At 36.1% G+C, this 16621-nt stretch overlaps 3 protein-coding genes across 3 annotated transcripts; 2 read left to right on the top strand and 1 right to left on the bottom strand.

The window, feature by feature from the left end:
- Positions 1-323: 323 nt before the first annotated feature.
- Positions 324-3089, top strand: LOC115720632 (laccase-4). The gene is made up of 5 exons (XM_030649797.2): positions 324-793; positions 903-1054; positions 1181-1425; positions 1523-2575; positions 2691-3089. The coding sequence occupies exons 1-5, from the start codon at positions 698-700 to the stop codon at positions 2819-2821; spliced, it is 1677 nt and encodes a 558-aa protein (XP_030505657.2). The 5' UTR covers positions 324-697; the 3' UTR covers positions 2822-3089.
- Positions 3090-11470: 8381 nt separating this feature from the next.
- On the bottom strand, positions 11471-12574 carry LOC133034406 (uncharacterized mitochondrial protein AtMg00300-like). The gene is made up of 2 exons (XM_061109487.1): positions 12250-12574; positions 11471-11580 (listed from the first exon to the last, which is right to left on the bottom strand). The coding sequence occupies exons 1-2, from the start codon at positions 12572-12574 to the stop codon at positions 11471-11473; spliced, it is 435 nt and encodes a 144-aa protein (XP_060965470.1).
- Positions 12575-13904: 1330 nt separating this feature from the next.
- Positions 13905-16389, top strand: LOC115721202 (laccase-4-like). The gene is made up of 5 exons (XM_030650461.2): positions 13905-14084; positions 14194-14345; positions 14479-14723; positions 14811-15863; positions 15966-16389. The coding sequence occupies exons 1-5, from the start codon at positions 13989-13991 to the stop codon at positions 16094-16096; spliced, it is 1677 nt and encodes a 558-aa protein (XP_030506321.2). The 5' UTR covers positions 13905-13988; the 3' UTR covers positions 16097-16389.
- The last annotated feature ends 232 nt before the right edge of the window (positions 16390-16621 follow it).

Here is a 16621-nt window from a genome sequence, read left to right as displayed (position 1 = left end):
GTTAGTGTTTAGTTACCTTGTCAATGTCAATTCAATTCATTGACCAATTAAATTTTTCACTGAGCTTTCAAGTTGGGGTGGAATTGCCAGATTGGATGACCAAATGTAAGTCACTATTTTATTTCTGGTTCCGTTAGCTGGGATCGGGTGTACTTTACCCAATACGGTTGCACCAAACCCCAAGAGCTGGTCACTCACCTCTTAGCCCAATTGACAAAATCGGTTAGTATCATCTATCTACATAGATAGAGACCTTATAATTTTAATAATATATATTTATATGTGTATATATATATTTATATGTAGCTTAGCTTTGAAAAAGTGTAATGCTTTGACGGATAACTACTACTTTGTGTAATACGCAAGAAAAGTTAGCAAAAAATAACGAGTTTCTGGCCAAAACGACAGCTTGTTTTGCACAAACGACGTTGGACGTTCGAGCTAAATCAGCTTGGTTCTCAAGTATGCGATCAGTGCACCAACCCGGCTAAAAACGATGTCGCAGCAAATTATTGTTTGATGATCTTAACAACTCTTTCAGAGAATATATATAATCGTTTCTCAATCTCTTAAGATACATCATCACCACTTCACCTATCGGAGTAGTAGTTACTTAACTAAAAAAGGGCAAGAGAGAGACAAAAGTTTTCTGCGAAAGACACTGAAAGAGAGAGAAAAAAGTACGTACTAGGTAATAATGGAGATGTTTTGTTGGATTCGGTTCTTAATAGTGGTGGTGGCTTGTTTGTTTCCATCCTCGGTGGAATGCATGGTTCGACACTACAAGTTTAACGTACGTAAGAGCTAGCAGCTAGCTATATAGTTACTCTATATATACATGCATGCACAAATATACATTAAATAAAAATAACTTATTAATTTTCATCATCTATATTCTGCAGGTGGTGTTGAAGAACAGCACAAAATTGTGTTCTACTAAGCCCATTGTGACTGTCAACGGAAGGTTTCCTGGTCCAACTATATATGCAAGAGAAGACGACACCGTTTTGGTTAAGGTGGTCAACCACGTCCAATACAATCTCAGCATCCATTGGTGAGTTATGATAATTGTAACTTCTTAATTATTCTACAATTCATTAATTATTATATATTTCGAAACATCATGATGAATTTAATGATCTCTTATATTTATATGGAATTTAAATTGAATAAAAAATAGGCATGGCATTAGACAAATTAGGACAGGGTGGGCTGATGGACCTGCATACATTACACAATGTCCAATTCAGCCAGGACAACAATACATATACAACTATACGCTCACAGGCCAAAGAGGCACTCTATGGTGGCATGCACACATTCTATGGCTTAGAGCCACTGTCCATGGAGCCATAGTCATCTTACCCAAACGTGGTGTCCCATATCCATTTCCCGCACCACATAAGGAAAAAGTTATTATGTTAGGTACATTAATTAATTATAATATTAGTAATTCATTATTAATACTATATATTTATATATATATATGCTTCATTATCACCATTTTAATTTGTTGTCTTAGGTGAGTGGTGGAAATCAGATGTGGAAGCTGTGATTAATGAGGCTTTGAAATCTGGTTTGGCTCCAAATGTTTCTGATGCCCACACAATTAATGGCCAAACCGGCCCTATCTCAGGTTGCACCTCACAAGGAGGGTTTAACTTACCTGTAGAAAATAACAAGAGGTACTTGCTCAGAATTATCAATGCTGCGCTCAATGAGGAGCTCTTTTTCAAGATAGCCGGCCACCAAGTCACAGTGGTCGAAGTTGATGCTGTCTACACCAAACCCTTCAAAACTGACACCATTGTCATAGCCCCTGGTCAAACAACCAACGTCATTCTCCACGCCGACCGAAATGCTGGCAAGTATCTAGTCGCTGCATCTCCATTCATGGATGCTCCTGCGATCGTCGTCGATAACAAGACCGCCACCGCCACTTTGCATTACTCAGGAACCCTTTCTAGCTCTCGCACCATCCTCACCTCCACACCTCCAAGAAACGCCACATCAGTTGCTAATAATTTCACCAAATCCTTAAGGAGTCTTAACTCTAAGAAATACCCAGCTAGAGTTCCACTCAACATTGACCATTCTTTGTTATTCACTGTTGGACTCGGAATCAACCCTTGTTCCACATGCATCAATGGTAGTCGAGTGGTCGCGGATATCAACAATGTTACCTTTGTTATGCCCCAAATTGCTCTCCTTCAAGCTCATGTATTCAATATTAGCGGAGTTTTCACTGATGATTTTCCTGGAAAACCGCCTGTCACTTATAATTTCACTGGAACGCAGCCAAACAACTTTGCTACCACCAAGGGAACAAAGCTTTACAGACTTGCTTACAATTCTACAATTCAGCTAGTTTTGCAAGATACTGGGATGCTAACTCCTGAAAATCATCCAGTTCATCTGCATGGCTTTAATTTCTTTGAAGTTGGCAGAGGAACGGGAAATTTCAACAATAAAACAGATCCAAAGAAGTTCAATCTAGTTGACCCGGTTGAGAGAAATACTGTGGGCGTGCCTTCAGGTGGATGGGTTGCTATTAGATTTCGGGCTGATAATCCAGGTAATTACCTGTAATATATATATATATATGTCTTGCAGCTTATTATTATTTTATATATTTTGCATGTATGTTAATATGAATTTATTCAACAAAATTAACTATGATTTTATTTTAGGTGTTTGGTTTATGCACTGTCACTTGGAAGTGCATACAACATGGGGACTAAAAATGGCATTTGTTGTGGACAATGGAAAAGGGCCCAGTGAATCTGTTCTACCACCACCTAAAGATCTTCCGAAGTGTTAGTTTGAGGATTAAATAATAATATTATCAACAATATTTTGGAAGTATAGTTTGAAGTTTAATATCAAAATATTCCTCTAGAATCGAAGAAAAAACAATCAGTTCTTTTGAGCTAGCTAAGAAAACAGCTCACATATACTTGAATAACAAAGCAATTATTAATATTGCCACCTTTTGCCTTTTTTTTTTTTTATTTTATTAAAGAAGTGTAAGTATTTATGTTTTGAATATATGTTAATCCGGCCAGCAATAAAGATTTTTCGTTTTTGAAGTTGTTATATTATTTATAGAAGATTGATGACTTTTAATAGTAATTGTTTGCTCAGGGTAAATCGTAAACTAAATAAATATATATAGATATTAAAAAGGTTCTGGAACAAAAAGTAAACTGTGTCTTGATTGTGTGATTTATGTAGGGAAAAATTAGATGGAAGTGCTAAAATACTTTACAGTAATAAGAGTAGTCATCAATAAAAGAAAGGGTTTTGTAGGAAAATTACGACGAAATGTGCAGAATCAAATCAATGAAACTTTAAACAATTAAATAATTAACAATGACAAGATTAATAAATTAAGAACAAAAATCGAAAGTAAAGCAGGGGCAAGCAGAGTATGTAAAATCAAAAAACAATAAATGCAAAAAACAAAAAGTAATAGACACCATGATATATACTGGTTCAAGTCCGATAGATCGATGTGATCTATGGCTCTACTGTAGTTCTAAAATACCACCTTCATCTTTCTTTATTGATTGAGTAAGAATAAGTACAATACAGTCGAGACGAGATTCTCTGTTGAGTCCTAATCACTAAGTGTTTTAACTCTCATACTTATACCTAAGAATCTTCTTCATCTATAGAAGATTCTTCTTGCAAAACTGAAATCCAATATCTCTCTTTTCTTTGCGCCTCTCTCTCTACCTCTCAATCTTTTCTCTCTCAAACTATCAATGTCATCTCTCTGAGTTCTTAAACTTATCTCTCGAAATAACAAGTCAAGGTGGTATTTATAGACTTTGGATCAAGATTCTAAAGTCAGGGGCTGCAAGAATCGAAGTTGTTAAGTTAGTTAGAAATAACTAACTGAACCAATTCCTCTTTGAGTCATGTCTCCACGTTAGCTTTAGAATCAGGGCCTCCGAGAACATATATGAGCTTCCTTACTCACAAACCAAGGACACTTGCTGAAGATGCTTCTAGATATGATAGAGCCTCCTGGAGTCGACTATCTGGAACTACCGGAGGGACAACTGGCCAACTAGAAATCCATCCCAGAGTGAGGCTAGTTTCCTGAACATTGGACCCGGAGTGGACATTATAGTCATTCGAGAACTCCCTTCCAGACCCGACTATCATTCCACAAGATTCCTTCCAGGACTGGCAACCGTGAGTAAACAAATATCTCAAAATGATGTTTGCAGAGATCTTTTTATTTGGAAAAACTATACGACAAATTCCACTAGTTACTTCAAATTAAAAGAATGAAGATAATGAAGAAAGAATGTAGCCATCATTGGTTGGTGTTCCATTAATCTCAATATACTAACTTCTGAGATTGATCAATTTCAAGCAATGCTAGAACTTGTTTAAGGTTAAGACCTTAGTCCAATATCAATAAGAGTATCTTCTATTCTGACCTTCTCTAAATCAACCAGTCTTTCTTCTATCTTCTCTCTAATCCATTAGAGTCTAATATCTATATGTTTTCTCTTTCCATGATAAACTGGATTTTTACAAAGGTGGATGGAAGAGTGGCTATCTGAATAAACAATCACCCCTCTTTTGATTTGTTTTAACTCATAAAGCTTCCAATTGAATGCTTCCGTAGTCGCGATGAATTCTGCTTCCGTGGTGGAAAGAGTAACCACAGACTGTAATTGAGCCTTCACACATATACAATTCCACTTTGTCAAGAAAACGTAAGAAGTGGTTAATTTTTTGGTATCTCTATTCGAGGCGTAGTCTACATCCAAGAACCCTTTCAATTCTAATTCTCCTTTTGGTTTTTCATTGGTCAGACCATAATTCCAAGTGCCCTTCACATATCCCAATAACCATTTAAGGGCGGTCTAATGTTCCATGCCTGGATTGGACATGAACCAGCCTAGGATGCTTAAGGCGTGCGTGAGCTATGTCTGCTCTCGTCACTACTACAATAACCCCCTTTAGAGATGGTTTTTAAGCCCTTTCAGCGTCGGTTTTTGCGAAATTCACTACCGACGCTGATCAGGGCGACGCTAAAGGGTTTAAATGAACCGACGCCATATGTACCCCTATGGCGTCAGTTATTAGCTAGGAACCGACGCCATAGGTTCCTAGCTAATAACCGACGCCATATGTAGCGTAGCAACCGACGCCATAGGTACGCGAATTTCACTTTTTTCACTTTTTTTAATTTAATTATATAATTTTAATTACATTTTAATTATATATTTATTAATTTATATATTATTTTATTTAATTTAAATTACATATTTATTTTTTAAAATGTAAATTAAATATTATTTAAATTTGGGTAAAATACATAATTTAATTTCATAAAAGTAATTAAATATTACACAAACACTAATGTAAAATTAGTTAAAAATATTAATAAGTTAATAAATCTAACTACAAGTTAATCTATAAAAAATTACATAATGAAGAAAAATTCTTGGACCTTTCAACCTCAATCGTCACCGTGAATCACCGCCATCAATTGTTCTATCCACTTTCGCTGTAGTGGTAACAATTCTGTTTTTGGATTGTATTGCTTCTTACCCCCAAACTGTTAAAAAAATTAAAAATTTATATTAGTTTATATATATGTATATTATATATTTGTTCTTATAGAATTTATATACTATAATCAATAATTAAAACTTAATACTTTTTGATCTTGTATGTAACGGCTGGGGTTTGCACGTGCGACGATGTCAGTGATATATTTCAAAACATAAAAATCACATTCTTGGCTTTTAGGTTGTCTTGGACAGTTTGCTTGGTTAATTCCTAGCCACGGGCCAAGATACTGATGTGCGTCCCCTATATACATGAATGCCCTGTTTTGAAAAATTATATTAGCATTTCAATTCGTTAGTTAATTTAAATTTGTTACATAAGAAGTCATTAAATTATTACCTTCCGATCATTTGTTCTATTTCTTCGGGAATTGGGCGGCCACTTACAGGGTTTAAATGGATAATTTTCCTTGGCGTAACCACCACTAGCGTCCAATGCATCCTAGAAAATTATATTGGAATATAAGTAAGATAGTATAAAAATAATTTGAAGTCATAATATAGAAATGAACAATTAGCACTAAAGAATTAAATAGAGTTTACCCGATATTCCAAGGAATAAAGAACATTTGATGGTTGTTATTTATTTATGATAACCAATTAGCCAATCGTCTTGCCTCATCGTCAAAAGACTGACTCTTTTCTTCATTGGTGTTCCCATGCACTACGAGAAGCTCTGGGTCGTAAAACTTGAAAATTTTTCTCAGACCGTTGATGCTCTCCCATATGTGCCTGCCAAAAAAAGTGTTAGTGTCTTATAATAATTTGACTATAATTTGATATATAAGGTTAATTAGATTAAAGAAGAGTATACATCATTCCAAACAACATTCCCTGGTTGCCGATGTAGTCAAACGTAGCAACCTGCTGCAAATCCTCTCCAAATAACGTGATCTGGGTACGCGGTGCAATGAATCCTCGGGGGACAAGAATTGTGATTATATCACGTTTATCTTTGACCCTCAGCAATTCACGAATCATCCATTTTAGCGATTTAGGGATCAACGCCATCTTCTCTTTCGTGAACAAGTCATCTTCCCGTGCACCACCGGCTTGTGGAGAAAGCATCGGAGCTTTCCCCTTCGACGCATCACGTCTTGAGGGCGGTTGAGCGAGTGGACCCTAAACAAAACAGAACATAATATATCAAATTTTATCCAAATTCTACCGAAATTTCGACAGCATAACAGTTGTAATTGAATGCCCCGAAAATTTTTAAACATGCCTGTATAACGACAAATAACACATATATAACAGTAGTTTGTTCATTCATCCCACCGCAACACATATATTCGCAGAACCTACTTCACTACGGATGAATATTGAAGATATTCAAACTCCACTAATCATTAAGAATTAATTTATAAGAGAAGTTACCTCGGTTGTTAGAATTAAGTGATTAGGCCAAGGAAGGAACATCTGTGATACGTCCCTAACAAATCTGCACCCTTCAATTAGGATTGGGATTTCAGCGTCCTCTTGCAGGATTTTTGACACCAGAATTCGGGCATGTGAATCATCGTAGTCCGTGCAGTGAACAGTGATTTTACCAACATGCTCGTACAAATACGCTCGGGCCACAATGTTGTCGATGTTGTCAGAGCAGAGATGTACTTGCTGATTAAGGGCCGCATGGTCATTGAAATTGTATAGGATACCTTGGTCGTTGAGGGAAATAAACTCCTCAGCATAAGTTTGTGGTTGTACCTCATCCTCAGGAGCGTATGGTTGTGGAACATACGCCTCACAAGCCACCTCTCCTTCTTCCTCTTGTTCGGCAGCGTTTCTCTTCTGCTTAAGGGATTGGACTTCGGCTTTTATTTTTTCAATCTCCTTCGCTTGCCGAGCCACAACATCAGACACTTCCCTTTTCTTCCCGCTTGGGAACAGAGTTGAGATGCCCTGGTCAGGAACCTACAAATCATAAAATGCAAATTAGCTACGATTTTATTTGTGTAACTAAATAAATAACATTTCAAGTAATAGCATACCTAGTAGCCCTGACACGTCCAGGATGCTCTGGTGTCCCGAGCGCCTGCGTCAGGATATCGTTTTGGCCTTGGACCTGAATTTGTCCCTGACTAAGCTTCTCCTCTAATTGAGCCTAATGCACGCATATATTCAAGCAATTAGTATATGAATTATATACACTAACTCATGAGTATAACTCAATTAACGATTAATATATATTTACTATCTTCTCTGCAATTTCCTTGTCGTAATCAGTGACAAGTTTTCGACTCTTGGTGCGAGATTTAATCCAAACACGGTGGTGGGGGGGATCTGCAACTTCGAGATCCTTTTTCTACATCACGTTATAACAATTAAATGAGTACCAATTAAATTTTATAGCAAATTATAGCACATTAAATTTTAAGCATTACTTACCACAGCTTCCCGTACGTTCACCATTCTACTCCGACCACTTCGATGTCTGGATTGAATTTTCGAGGAACATTCACGTTGCACCTTACTCAATTCCTACAATGCCAAAAAAATACATTAGATACATGTACTTGTATTTAAGAGTTTATCTTAGTGTTAATATAATTAGCGTACCTGAAATTCAGGAGTTAGTCGACTTTTAACAAAATTGCACCAATCAGCAGCGTCGATCTCGGGGTGCTTTTCAGGGACTTGTGCCAGTCGTCCTAGATCCTTCTCTTGCAAAGCGGGCATTATGATGTCTTTTGTCATCCTATTCTTGAAGTCTTTAATTAACTTCCCAGCTAGGATGAGACAATCATGTTTGAAGGAGTCCGGCACAATGAACCCCGTCTAGTTTGAAGGGAAACAAACACGGTTAGAGTGAACATTTGAATTAATAGAAAAACAACTCAAAATTCTAACAAATAACATCTTACTTGTATGTCGTTCCAAACTTTATTTTTCAGAGTCGGGTTGACTTCTTTCCATTTTTTATAGGACAACCCTATCGTCTGCCGACATCTGACACCTAGAGTGGATACGAGCTTAGCATAGCTTTTCCTGCAGTATTGTCCTTTGTCATTAACCTCGAGGGCCAATCTTTTTCCTTGATCCATTAGCTTGGATATTTCATTCATTTGAGTAGGCCCTCTTGTAGGTATTACTGTTGGACACTCTGCCTCTGGGTCTGAATCAGATCCTGAACCCGAGTTGGCCATATCTACACCATTAACAAACAAAATTGATAATCATGCTACTAACACTAAATTCTACCGAAATTTGATCCAAATTCTACCGAAATTTTGGCAGCATAACGACTGTAATTGGATGTTCTCAAAATTTTTAAAAGTGCCTAAAGTAACAAACAAAACAAATATAACAATACAGAACAAAGAAACTAACATAAACAATACAAAATTTATCCACCCATCCGACCGCAGTACATGTATTCGCAGAACCTACTTTACTACGGATGAATATTTAAGATATTCAAACTCAACTAAGCATGCATTGATAATTAATTATAATAACAAAAGGTTAGCGGATGGATATACCTATTGCAAACCCGATCAACACCGAAATATGTCGATCGACTCTCAAATATTAGCACACAACCTATAACATAATGCAATATACAACCAAATTAAAATTTTAATTATTAAATTACTTACTAGTTATTAAACAAAGTAGCAAGTTACTAGTTACTAATTTCCATAGTTAATTTTTTTAAAAATAACATATACATATATATACATATATAATCAATTAAATATCACACTACCATTGTTTTAAAAACTTTAACTCTAAACTAATTAAATTCCTACTACCTCTCATTCTCATTCACAACAAATATATATACAATACAAATACACAAAATACACAAATAGTACATACACAATATATATACACACAACATATATATAAACACATATTCAATAATAAAATACAAAATATATACATATATATATTATATATCAAGTAAATAAATATTTACCTTATAAACGCAATCCGGCAACAAATTGCGACCAAAAATCCGGCCATCTATAGCACACACAATATAATATTAATAAAATAAAAAAATCCTAAAAAAAAATTACAAAAACGAAATAATACCAATGTACATTAATAAAATGTACAGAAATCATATTTATACCTTAATGAACGTTGAGATTAAACGATTTCTCTGCTAAAATCGGTGGTCGGAGTTAAACCACCACCTTTTTTTTAAAATAGGTTCGGGTACAGTGTAAATGGGTGAAAAAACAAAACTTTTTTAGTGTATGGAATTAGATATTGAAAATAGAAACTTTTAAGACAAAAATGAGGTGAAATGGTGAATAAATGAGAGAGATATGGGGGTTTTTAGAGGTGGTTGGCGAAGGTTTTCGTGGGTTTTTCGTGGGTTCTCTCTGGTGTAGAAGTGACTGGTATATGCTAGAGAAGAAGAAGTGAGGAAGAAGAAGACGATGCAGAGGTTATTAAGGGGAGACCCTATGCCGTCGGTTCCTAGGAAAAAACTGACGGCATAGGTGCACACGTGCAATAAAGTGTGCACCTATGCCGTCGGTTCATTGCTAAGAACCGACAGCATAGGGTCTCCCCAAAACCCTCAAAAATTCCCAATTTCCAACCGACGGGATAGGGTTTATTAATATATATACCTACGGTCTTTACCAAAAAATCGCCTCTAAATGTCAATTTCGAATCAAGTGGGTGTTTTCACACCCTTTAGCTTCCCTTTTTATAAAATGGATTAAAAAAAGGGAAGCTAAAGGCCCATATTGTAGTAGTGCGTGCTCACCATCACGTACATTATGCATCCTAGAACTATTGCATAAGGTACATCCTTCACCTCTTCTTTCTCTTTCCTATTGTTAGGACATTGTACATTTGACGAAACAAACTGTTCCCCTAACAGATCGGATGTACTCTTTGCATCTTCCATGTTGAACTTCTAAATAATCATCTTGATGTACCCAGACTTCTTTAAGCTAATAGTCCCTTATTTTTCGGTTCTTTAAGACTTCGATACCAAGTATCTTTTGAATAGGTCCAAGCTCTTTCATCTCAAATTCTCTCTTGAGCTTGGCTTTAATACTTTTGATCACTGATTTATCTTTGCTCGTGATGAGCATATCATCCACATAGAGCAATAAGAATATAGTTGTAGATTCCTCTAGATTCTTAAAATATAAGCAGTGATCGTATGCAGATTGTTTGAACCTGATTTGATGCAGATTTATATAAAAATCTCTTATTCTATTGCCTTGGCGACCGTTTCAAACCATATAAAAACTTGTTAAGCTTGAACATCAATTCAACTCCTTTCCTTTCCACCTAAAACCCAGGTGGTTGCTTCATGTATATCTCTTCATCCAAGAATCCATTCAGAAAAGCAGTCTTAACATCAAGCTGTTCAACCTTGAACTCCATTTAAGCAGCTAAAGACAACATCAACCTTATTGTCTTGTATTTTACCACAGGTGAGAAGATTTCAGTATAGTGTATACCTTCCACCTGAGTAAAACCTTTAACCACTAACCTGGCTTTAAACCTCACTAGTTCGTTTTCATTGATTCTCTCTTTCACCTTCAGAATCCATTTGCACTCCACAATCTTCTTGTTCTCTGGCTTTGGCACAACTACCCAAGTCTTGTTCGTTCAGAGTGAATCCATCTCCTCATTCATAGCCTGAAGTCATTTAGACTTGTTTCCACCTGAAATTTCCTCTTCATAGCTTCAAGGTTCTTCAATTTCAATCTGTTGAATTACCGCCAGTGCAAATGTTATTATGTTTGCTTTCGTGAACCTTGCTGGAGGTTGAATCTCTCTTCGCGTTCTATCACGAGCCAACTGATAACCTTCTAGACTGTCTGTCTGAGCCCTTTTGACACCTCTGTTTGGTCTTCGTTATCTTGTTCTTCCAGCTCCACAATAGCTTTCGTCTATGCATTGTCTTTTGGTTCCACACTATCTTCTGCTTGTGGACCTTCTTCCGAGAGCTTCATTCCATAATCCATTTCCATACTTTTAGTGTTTTTGTTTCCTGGTTTTCCTGCATCACACAGAGACACACTACCTTTCTTAGAGGTCAAGTGCGGATATTCCAACTCATTAAAAATAAATTTATAGCAATCATAACCTTTGGTTTACCCTTATTAGAAATGTAGATTTTATACCCCTTGGTTCCTAAGGCATAACCTAAGAAAATTTCCTTCACGGATCTAGGTTCCAGCTTGTCAATGGATTGGTGTACATATGTTGTACACGAATGTTCTTAAATCGCTAGGTTGGAGGTTCTATTGTACCACATTTCATAAGGTGTTTTTAAGTTTATAACTCTATTCAGGCTTCTGTTTATAAGGTAGGTTGTGGTTGCTAAAGCTTCCCCATAATGGTTTTTCCAACCCAAAACTGAATAGTAAACATCTAATTTTGTTCAACAAAGTTTGGTTCATCCTTTCAGTAACACTATTTTTTTATCTGGGTCTTCACTACATTTCTATGCCTAGTGATCCAAATCTGTTGCACATCTTGTCAAATTCGGAGTTAAAAAACTCTAACCCATTATTAGTTATAAGGTTCTTAATTTTAAGATCGGTTTGGTTTTCCACCTGAGTTTTCCAAATTCTAAATTGTTCGAGGCACTCATTTTTGGTAGTTAACAAGTAGGTCTTAACACATCGACTATAATCATCAACTATTGAATGAAAATATTGCTTACCGGAGTGAGTAGGCACTTTGTATGGTCCCCAAGGATCAGTGTACACATATTTGAGTATCTTTTTAGTTGTGTGCCTTGTTAGAGTGAATTTTAGCTTATGTTGTTTCCCTAAAACACATGCTTCACAAAATGGTAAGGCACAAGAATTTAAATTTTCAATGATACATTGTTTTTGCAGTTCTTTAAGACCTTGTTCACTAATATGTCTAAGTCTGTGATGCCACAACTTCATATTCAATTCTATCCCTTTCACCATACTTACTTCTTCTGCTGGAACAATTTCTCTTTGGAGAACGTACAAACCATTTATCTTTTCACATTTCATTGCTACGAAAAAACCTTTGGTGATCCTTAGGTTTTCATGCATGGACTTGTATCCGTATCCTTCATCTTCAAGCGCACCTCGGGATATGAGGTTTCATCTAAGGTCAAGGCTGTGTCTTACATTCATCAGCACCTTGATTTTGCCAACATACTGTTTGATGGCCACCTTTCCGGTTCCAATAACCCTGCATGAATGATCATTACCCAATAGAACTTTACCTCCATCAACTAACTTGTAATCAAAAAATGACTCTTGACTCGAACACATGTGATAAGTGCATCCAGAGTCAAGAATCCACTCCCTGTTCATAGATGACTCCAAGATAGAGAACAACTCTCCATCCGTGGAGTAGTCATCACTATCTTTTGCGACTGCAGCAAAATCCTTTTCGTGGTGATGGTGCCAGAAGTCCTTCCTATCGCCATTGTGAGATTTTTTGAATCCTTGTTGCTCCTTATACTTCTTGCAAAACCATTACAAGTGTCCAGACCTTCTACAGAAGCAACACTTTCTTGTTTCTTTCTCTCTTAACTTTGATCTTGATTGAGAGTGATAGTATTTACTCTTCTAACTTACATTCTTGGGTGATCTTTCTCTTTCCAAATACACTTCTTCTTTCTTGCCAAACCTACAATTACCTCATTAGATTTATGATGGCCTAGATTTTTTTCTCGATAGCGATATAAAATTTTAAATATAGTACTTTTGTACATTAGGTACTATAAATATTTTTATTTCCTTGTTATAGTAATTTTTTTAATTTCTAAAATTCACATGGTTATACTTGTAAAAACCCCTATTTGTTATTGGTATATTAGTAGTTGCACCAAACACCAAAGAGAGCTGGTCACTCACCGCCTAAGACCAATTGACCAAATCGGTTAGTATCATTCGCAGAAAACGACATCAGGGCTGGATTCGCTGGAATCAACTATATGATCACTTTGGAGAGCTTAATTATAGCTTAGCTTAGCTTAAAAAAGTGCCATGCTTTGTTTGAGGGATCAATATAATATATATATTTATATGATTGGGACTATTTTTGTGTGATACGCAAGGAAAGAAATTGAAACAAGTTTCACGTTCTGGCCAAAACACATGCCAGCTTATACATGATATATATTTATTAAGTATAAACGACGTCTAGTGAGGATGAATTAATTCCTTAGTTAATTACAAATTAATGTTATGCTTTTATCGGCCAACCTGCCGACTATAAAAATGACTGCTCAGCAAATTCGAAGATGATCATCTGATCTGAGCAACCATTATATTTAATAATACAATAATTATATAAAGAATATATATATAGAGCTTGTACTTCAGATCATCATCATTCAGTGCACCCATTGATCTAGCTATTATAAGATTTTAGAGAGAGAGAGTGAGAGAAGAAAGTACTTAGTAGGTAATAATGGAGATGTTTTGTTGGATTCGGTTCTTAATAGTGGTGGTGGCTTGTTTGTTTCCATCCTCTGTGGAATGCATGGTTCGACACTACAAGTTTAACGTACGTAAGAGCTAGCAGCTAGCTATATAGTTACTCTATATATACATGCATGCACAAATATACATTAAATAAAAATAACTTATTAATTTTCATCATCTATATTCTGCAGGTGGTGTTGAAGAACAGCACAAAATTGTGTTCTACTAAGCCCATTGTGACTGTCAACGGAAGGTTTCCTGGTCCAACTATATATGCAAGAGAAGACGACACCGTTTTGGTTAAGGTGGTCAACCACGTCCAATACAATCTCAGCATCCATTGGTGAGTTATAATTATTTCTTCTTAATAATATTATTTCTTTAATTCATTAATTATTATATATTTCGAAACATGATGATGAATTAATGATCTCTTTATATTTATATGGAATATTTAAAATTAAAAAACAAAATAGGCATGGGATTAGACAAATTAGAACAGGGTGGGCTGATGGACCTGCATACATTACACAATGTCCAATTCAGCCAGGACAACAATACATATACAACTATACGCTCACAGGCCAAAGAGGCACTCTATGGTGGCATGCACACATTCTATGGCTTAGAGCCACAGTCCATGGAGCCATAGTCATCTTACCCAAACGTGGTGTCCCATATCCATTTCCCGCACCACATAAGGAAAAAGTTATTATGTTAGGTACATTAATTAATTATAATATTAGCAATTCATGATTAATGCTATACATACACATATTCTTCATTATCACCAATTTTGTTGTTTTAGGTGAGTGGTGGAAATCAGATGTGGAAGCTGTGATTAACGAGGCTTTGAAATCTGGTTTGGCTCCAAATGTTTCTGATGCCCACACAATTAATGGCCAAACCGGCCCTATCTCAGGTTGCACCTCACAAGGAGGGTTTAACTTACCTGTAGAAAATAACAAGAGGTACTTGCTCAGAATTATCAATGCTGCGCTCAATGAGGAGCTCTTTTTCAAGATAGCCGGCCACCAAGTCACAGTGGTCGAAGTTGATGCTGTCTACACCAAACCCTTCAAAACTGACACCATTGTCATAGCCCCTGGTCAAACAACCAACGTCATTCTCCACGCGAACCGAAATGTTGGCAAGTATCTAGTCGCTGCATCACCATTCATGGATGCTCCTGCGATTGTCGTTGATAACAAGACTGCCACTGCTACTTTGCACTACTCAGGAACCCTTTCTAGCTCTCGCACCATCCTCACCTCCACACCTCCAAGAAACGCCACATCAATTGCTAATAATTTCACCAAATCCTTAAGGAGTCTTAACTCTAGGAATTACCCTGCTAGAGTTCCACTAAACATTGACCATTCTTTGTTATTCACTGTTGGACTCGGAATCAACCCTTGTTCCACATGCATCAATGGTAGTCGAGTGGTAGCAGATATCAACAATGTTACCTTTGTTATGCCCCAAATTGCTCTCCTTCAAGCTCATGTATTCAATATTAGCGGAGTTTTCACTGATGATTTCCCTGGAAAACCGCCTGTCACTTATAATTTCACTGGAACGCAGCCAAACAACTTTGCTACCACCAAGGGAACAAAGCTTTACAGACTTGCTTACAATTCTACAGTTCAGCTAGTTTTGCAAGATACTGGGATGCTAACTCCTGAAAATCATCCAGTTCATCTGCATGGCTTTAATTTCATTGAAGTTGGCAGAGGAACGGGAAATTTCAACAACAAGACAGATCCAAAGAAGTTTAATCTAGCTGACCCGGTTGAGAGAAATACTGTGGGCGTGCCTTCAGGTGGATGGGTTGCTATTAGATTTCGGGCTGATAATCCAGGTAATTACCTATAATATATGTCTTTCTTATTATTATTTTATATATTTTTCACGTATTTTAATATGAATTTATTCAAATAAATTAACTATGAATTTATTTTAGGTGTTTGGTTTATGCACTGTCACTTGGAAGTGCATACAACATGGGGACTAAAAATGGCATTTGTTGTGGACAATGGAAAAGGGCCCAATGAATCTGTTCTACCACCACCTAAAGATCTTCCGAAGTGTTAGTTTGAGGAATAAATAATAAGTTTATCAACGTACAATAATGTTTTTGAAGTATAGTTTGAAATTTAACATCAAAACATTCCATTAGAATCGAAGAAAAAAAATCAGTTATTTTGAGCTAGCCAAGAAAGCAGCTCACATATACTTGAATAACAAAGCAATTACTAATGTTGCCACCTTTTGCATTTTTTTATCAATTTTATTAAAGAATAAGTGTAAGTATTTATGTTTTGAATGTATATGTACGATATTGTTAATCCAAGCAATAAAGAATTTCATTTTTGGAGTAGTTATATTATTTATAGAAGATTGATGACTTTTAATAATAATTGTTTGCTCAGGGTAAATCATTAACTAAATAAATATATATAGATATATAGATATTGAAAAGTGTAAAGTCCTTTTTTGGCAAGTTAGGTGACAAAATAATTTTTCCTTTTTATGGTAAGATTGCTATGCATTCATTTTCGAAATCTTACCTCTCTTATTCGGTTTTTAGTTGCCATTTTCCTTGTTTGGAAAGTTGCA

The sequence above is a fragment of the Cannabis sativa genome, chromosome 2 (assembly GCF_029168945.1).
Source record: "Cannabis sativa cultivar Pink pepper isolate KNU-18-1 chromosome 2, ASM2916894v1, whole genome shotgun sequence".
Taxonomy (NCBI): Eukaryota; Viridiplantae; Streptophyta; class Magnoliopsida; order Rosales; family Cannabaceae; genus Cannabis; species Cannabis sativa.
This window is presented reverse-complemented; position numbering and strand designations above follow the sequence as displayed.

Excerpts from the sequence above, each read along its gene's own strand:
- LOC115720632 (XM_030649797.2), top strand. The coding sequence starts at position 698 with ATGGAGATGTTTTGTTGGATTCGGTTCTTAATAGTGGTGGTGGCTTGT. Across the intron at positions 794-902 it reads TTCGACACTACAAGTTTAAC|GTGGTGTTGAAGAACAGCAC; the intron begins GTACGTAAGAGC and ends TATATTCTGCAG. Across the intron at positions 1,055-1,180 it reads TACAATCTCAGCATCCATTG|GCATGGCATTAGACAAATTA; the intron begins GTGAGTTATGAT and ends AATAAAAAATAG.
- LOC133034406 (XM_061109487.1), bottom strand. The coding sequence starts at position 12,574 with ATGAAATGTGAAAAGATAAATGGTTTGTACGTTCTCCAAAGAGAAATT. Across the intron at positions 11,581-12,249 it reads CAAAGTGCCTACTCACTCCG|GAAAACCAGGAAACAAAAAC; the intron begins GTAAGCAATATT and ends TGTGTGATGCAG.
- LOC115721202 (XM_030650461.2), top strand. The coding sequence starts at position 13,989 with ATGGAGATGTTTTGTTGGATTCGGTTCTTAATAGTGGTGGTGGCTTGT. Across the intron at positions 14,346-14,478 it reads TACAATCTCAGCATCCATTG|GCATGGGATTAGACAAATTA; the intron begins GTGAGTTATAAT and ends AAAACAAAATAG. Across the intron at positions 14,724-14,810 it reads GGAAAAAGTTATTATGTTAG|GTGAGTGGTGGAAATCAGAT; the intron begins GTACATTAATTA and ends TTGTTGTTTTAG.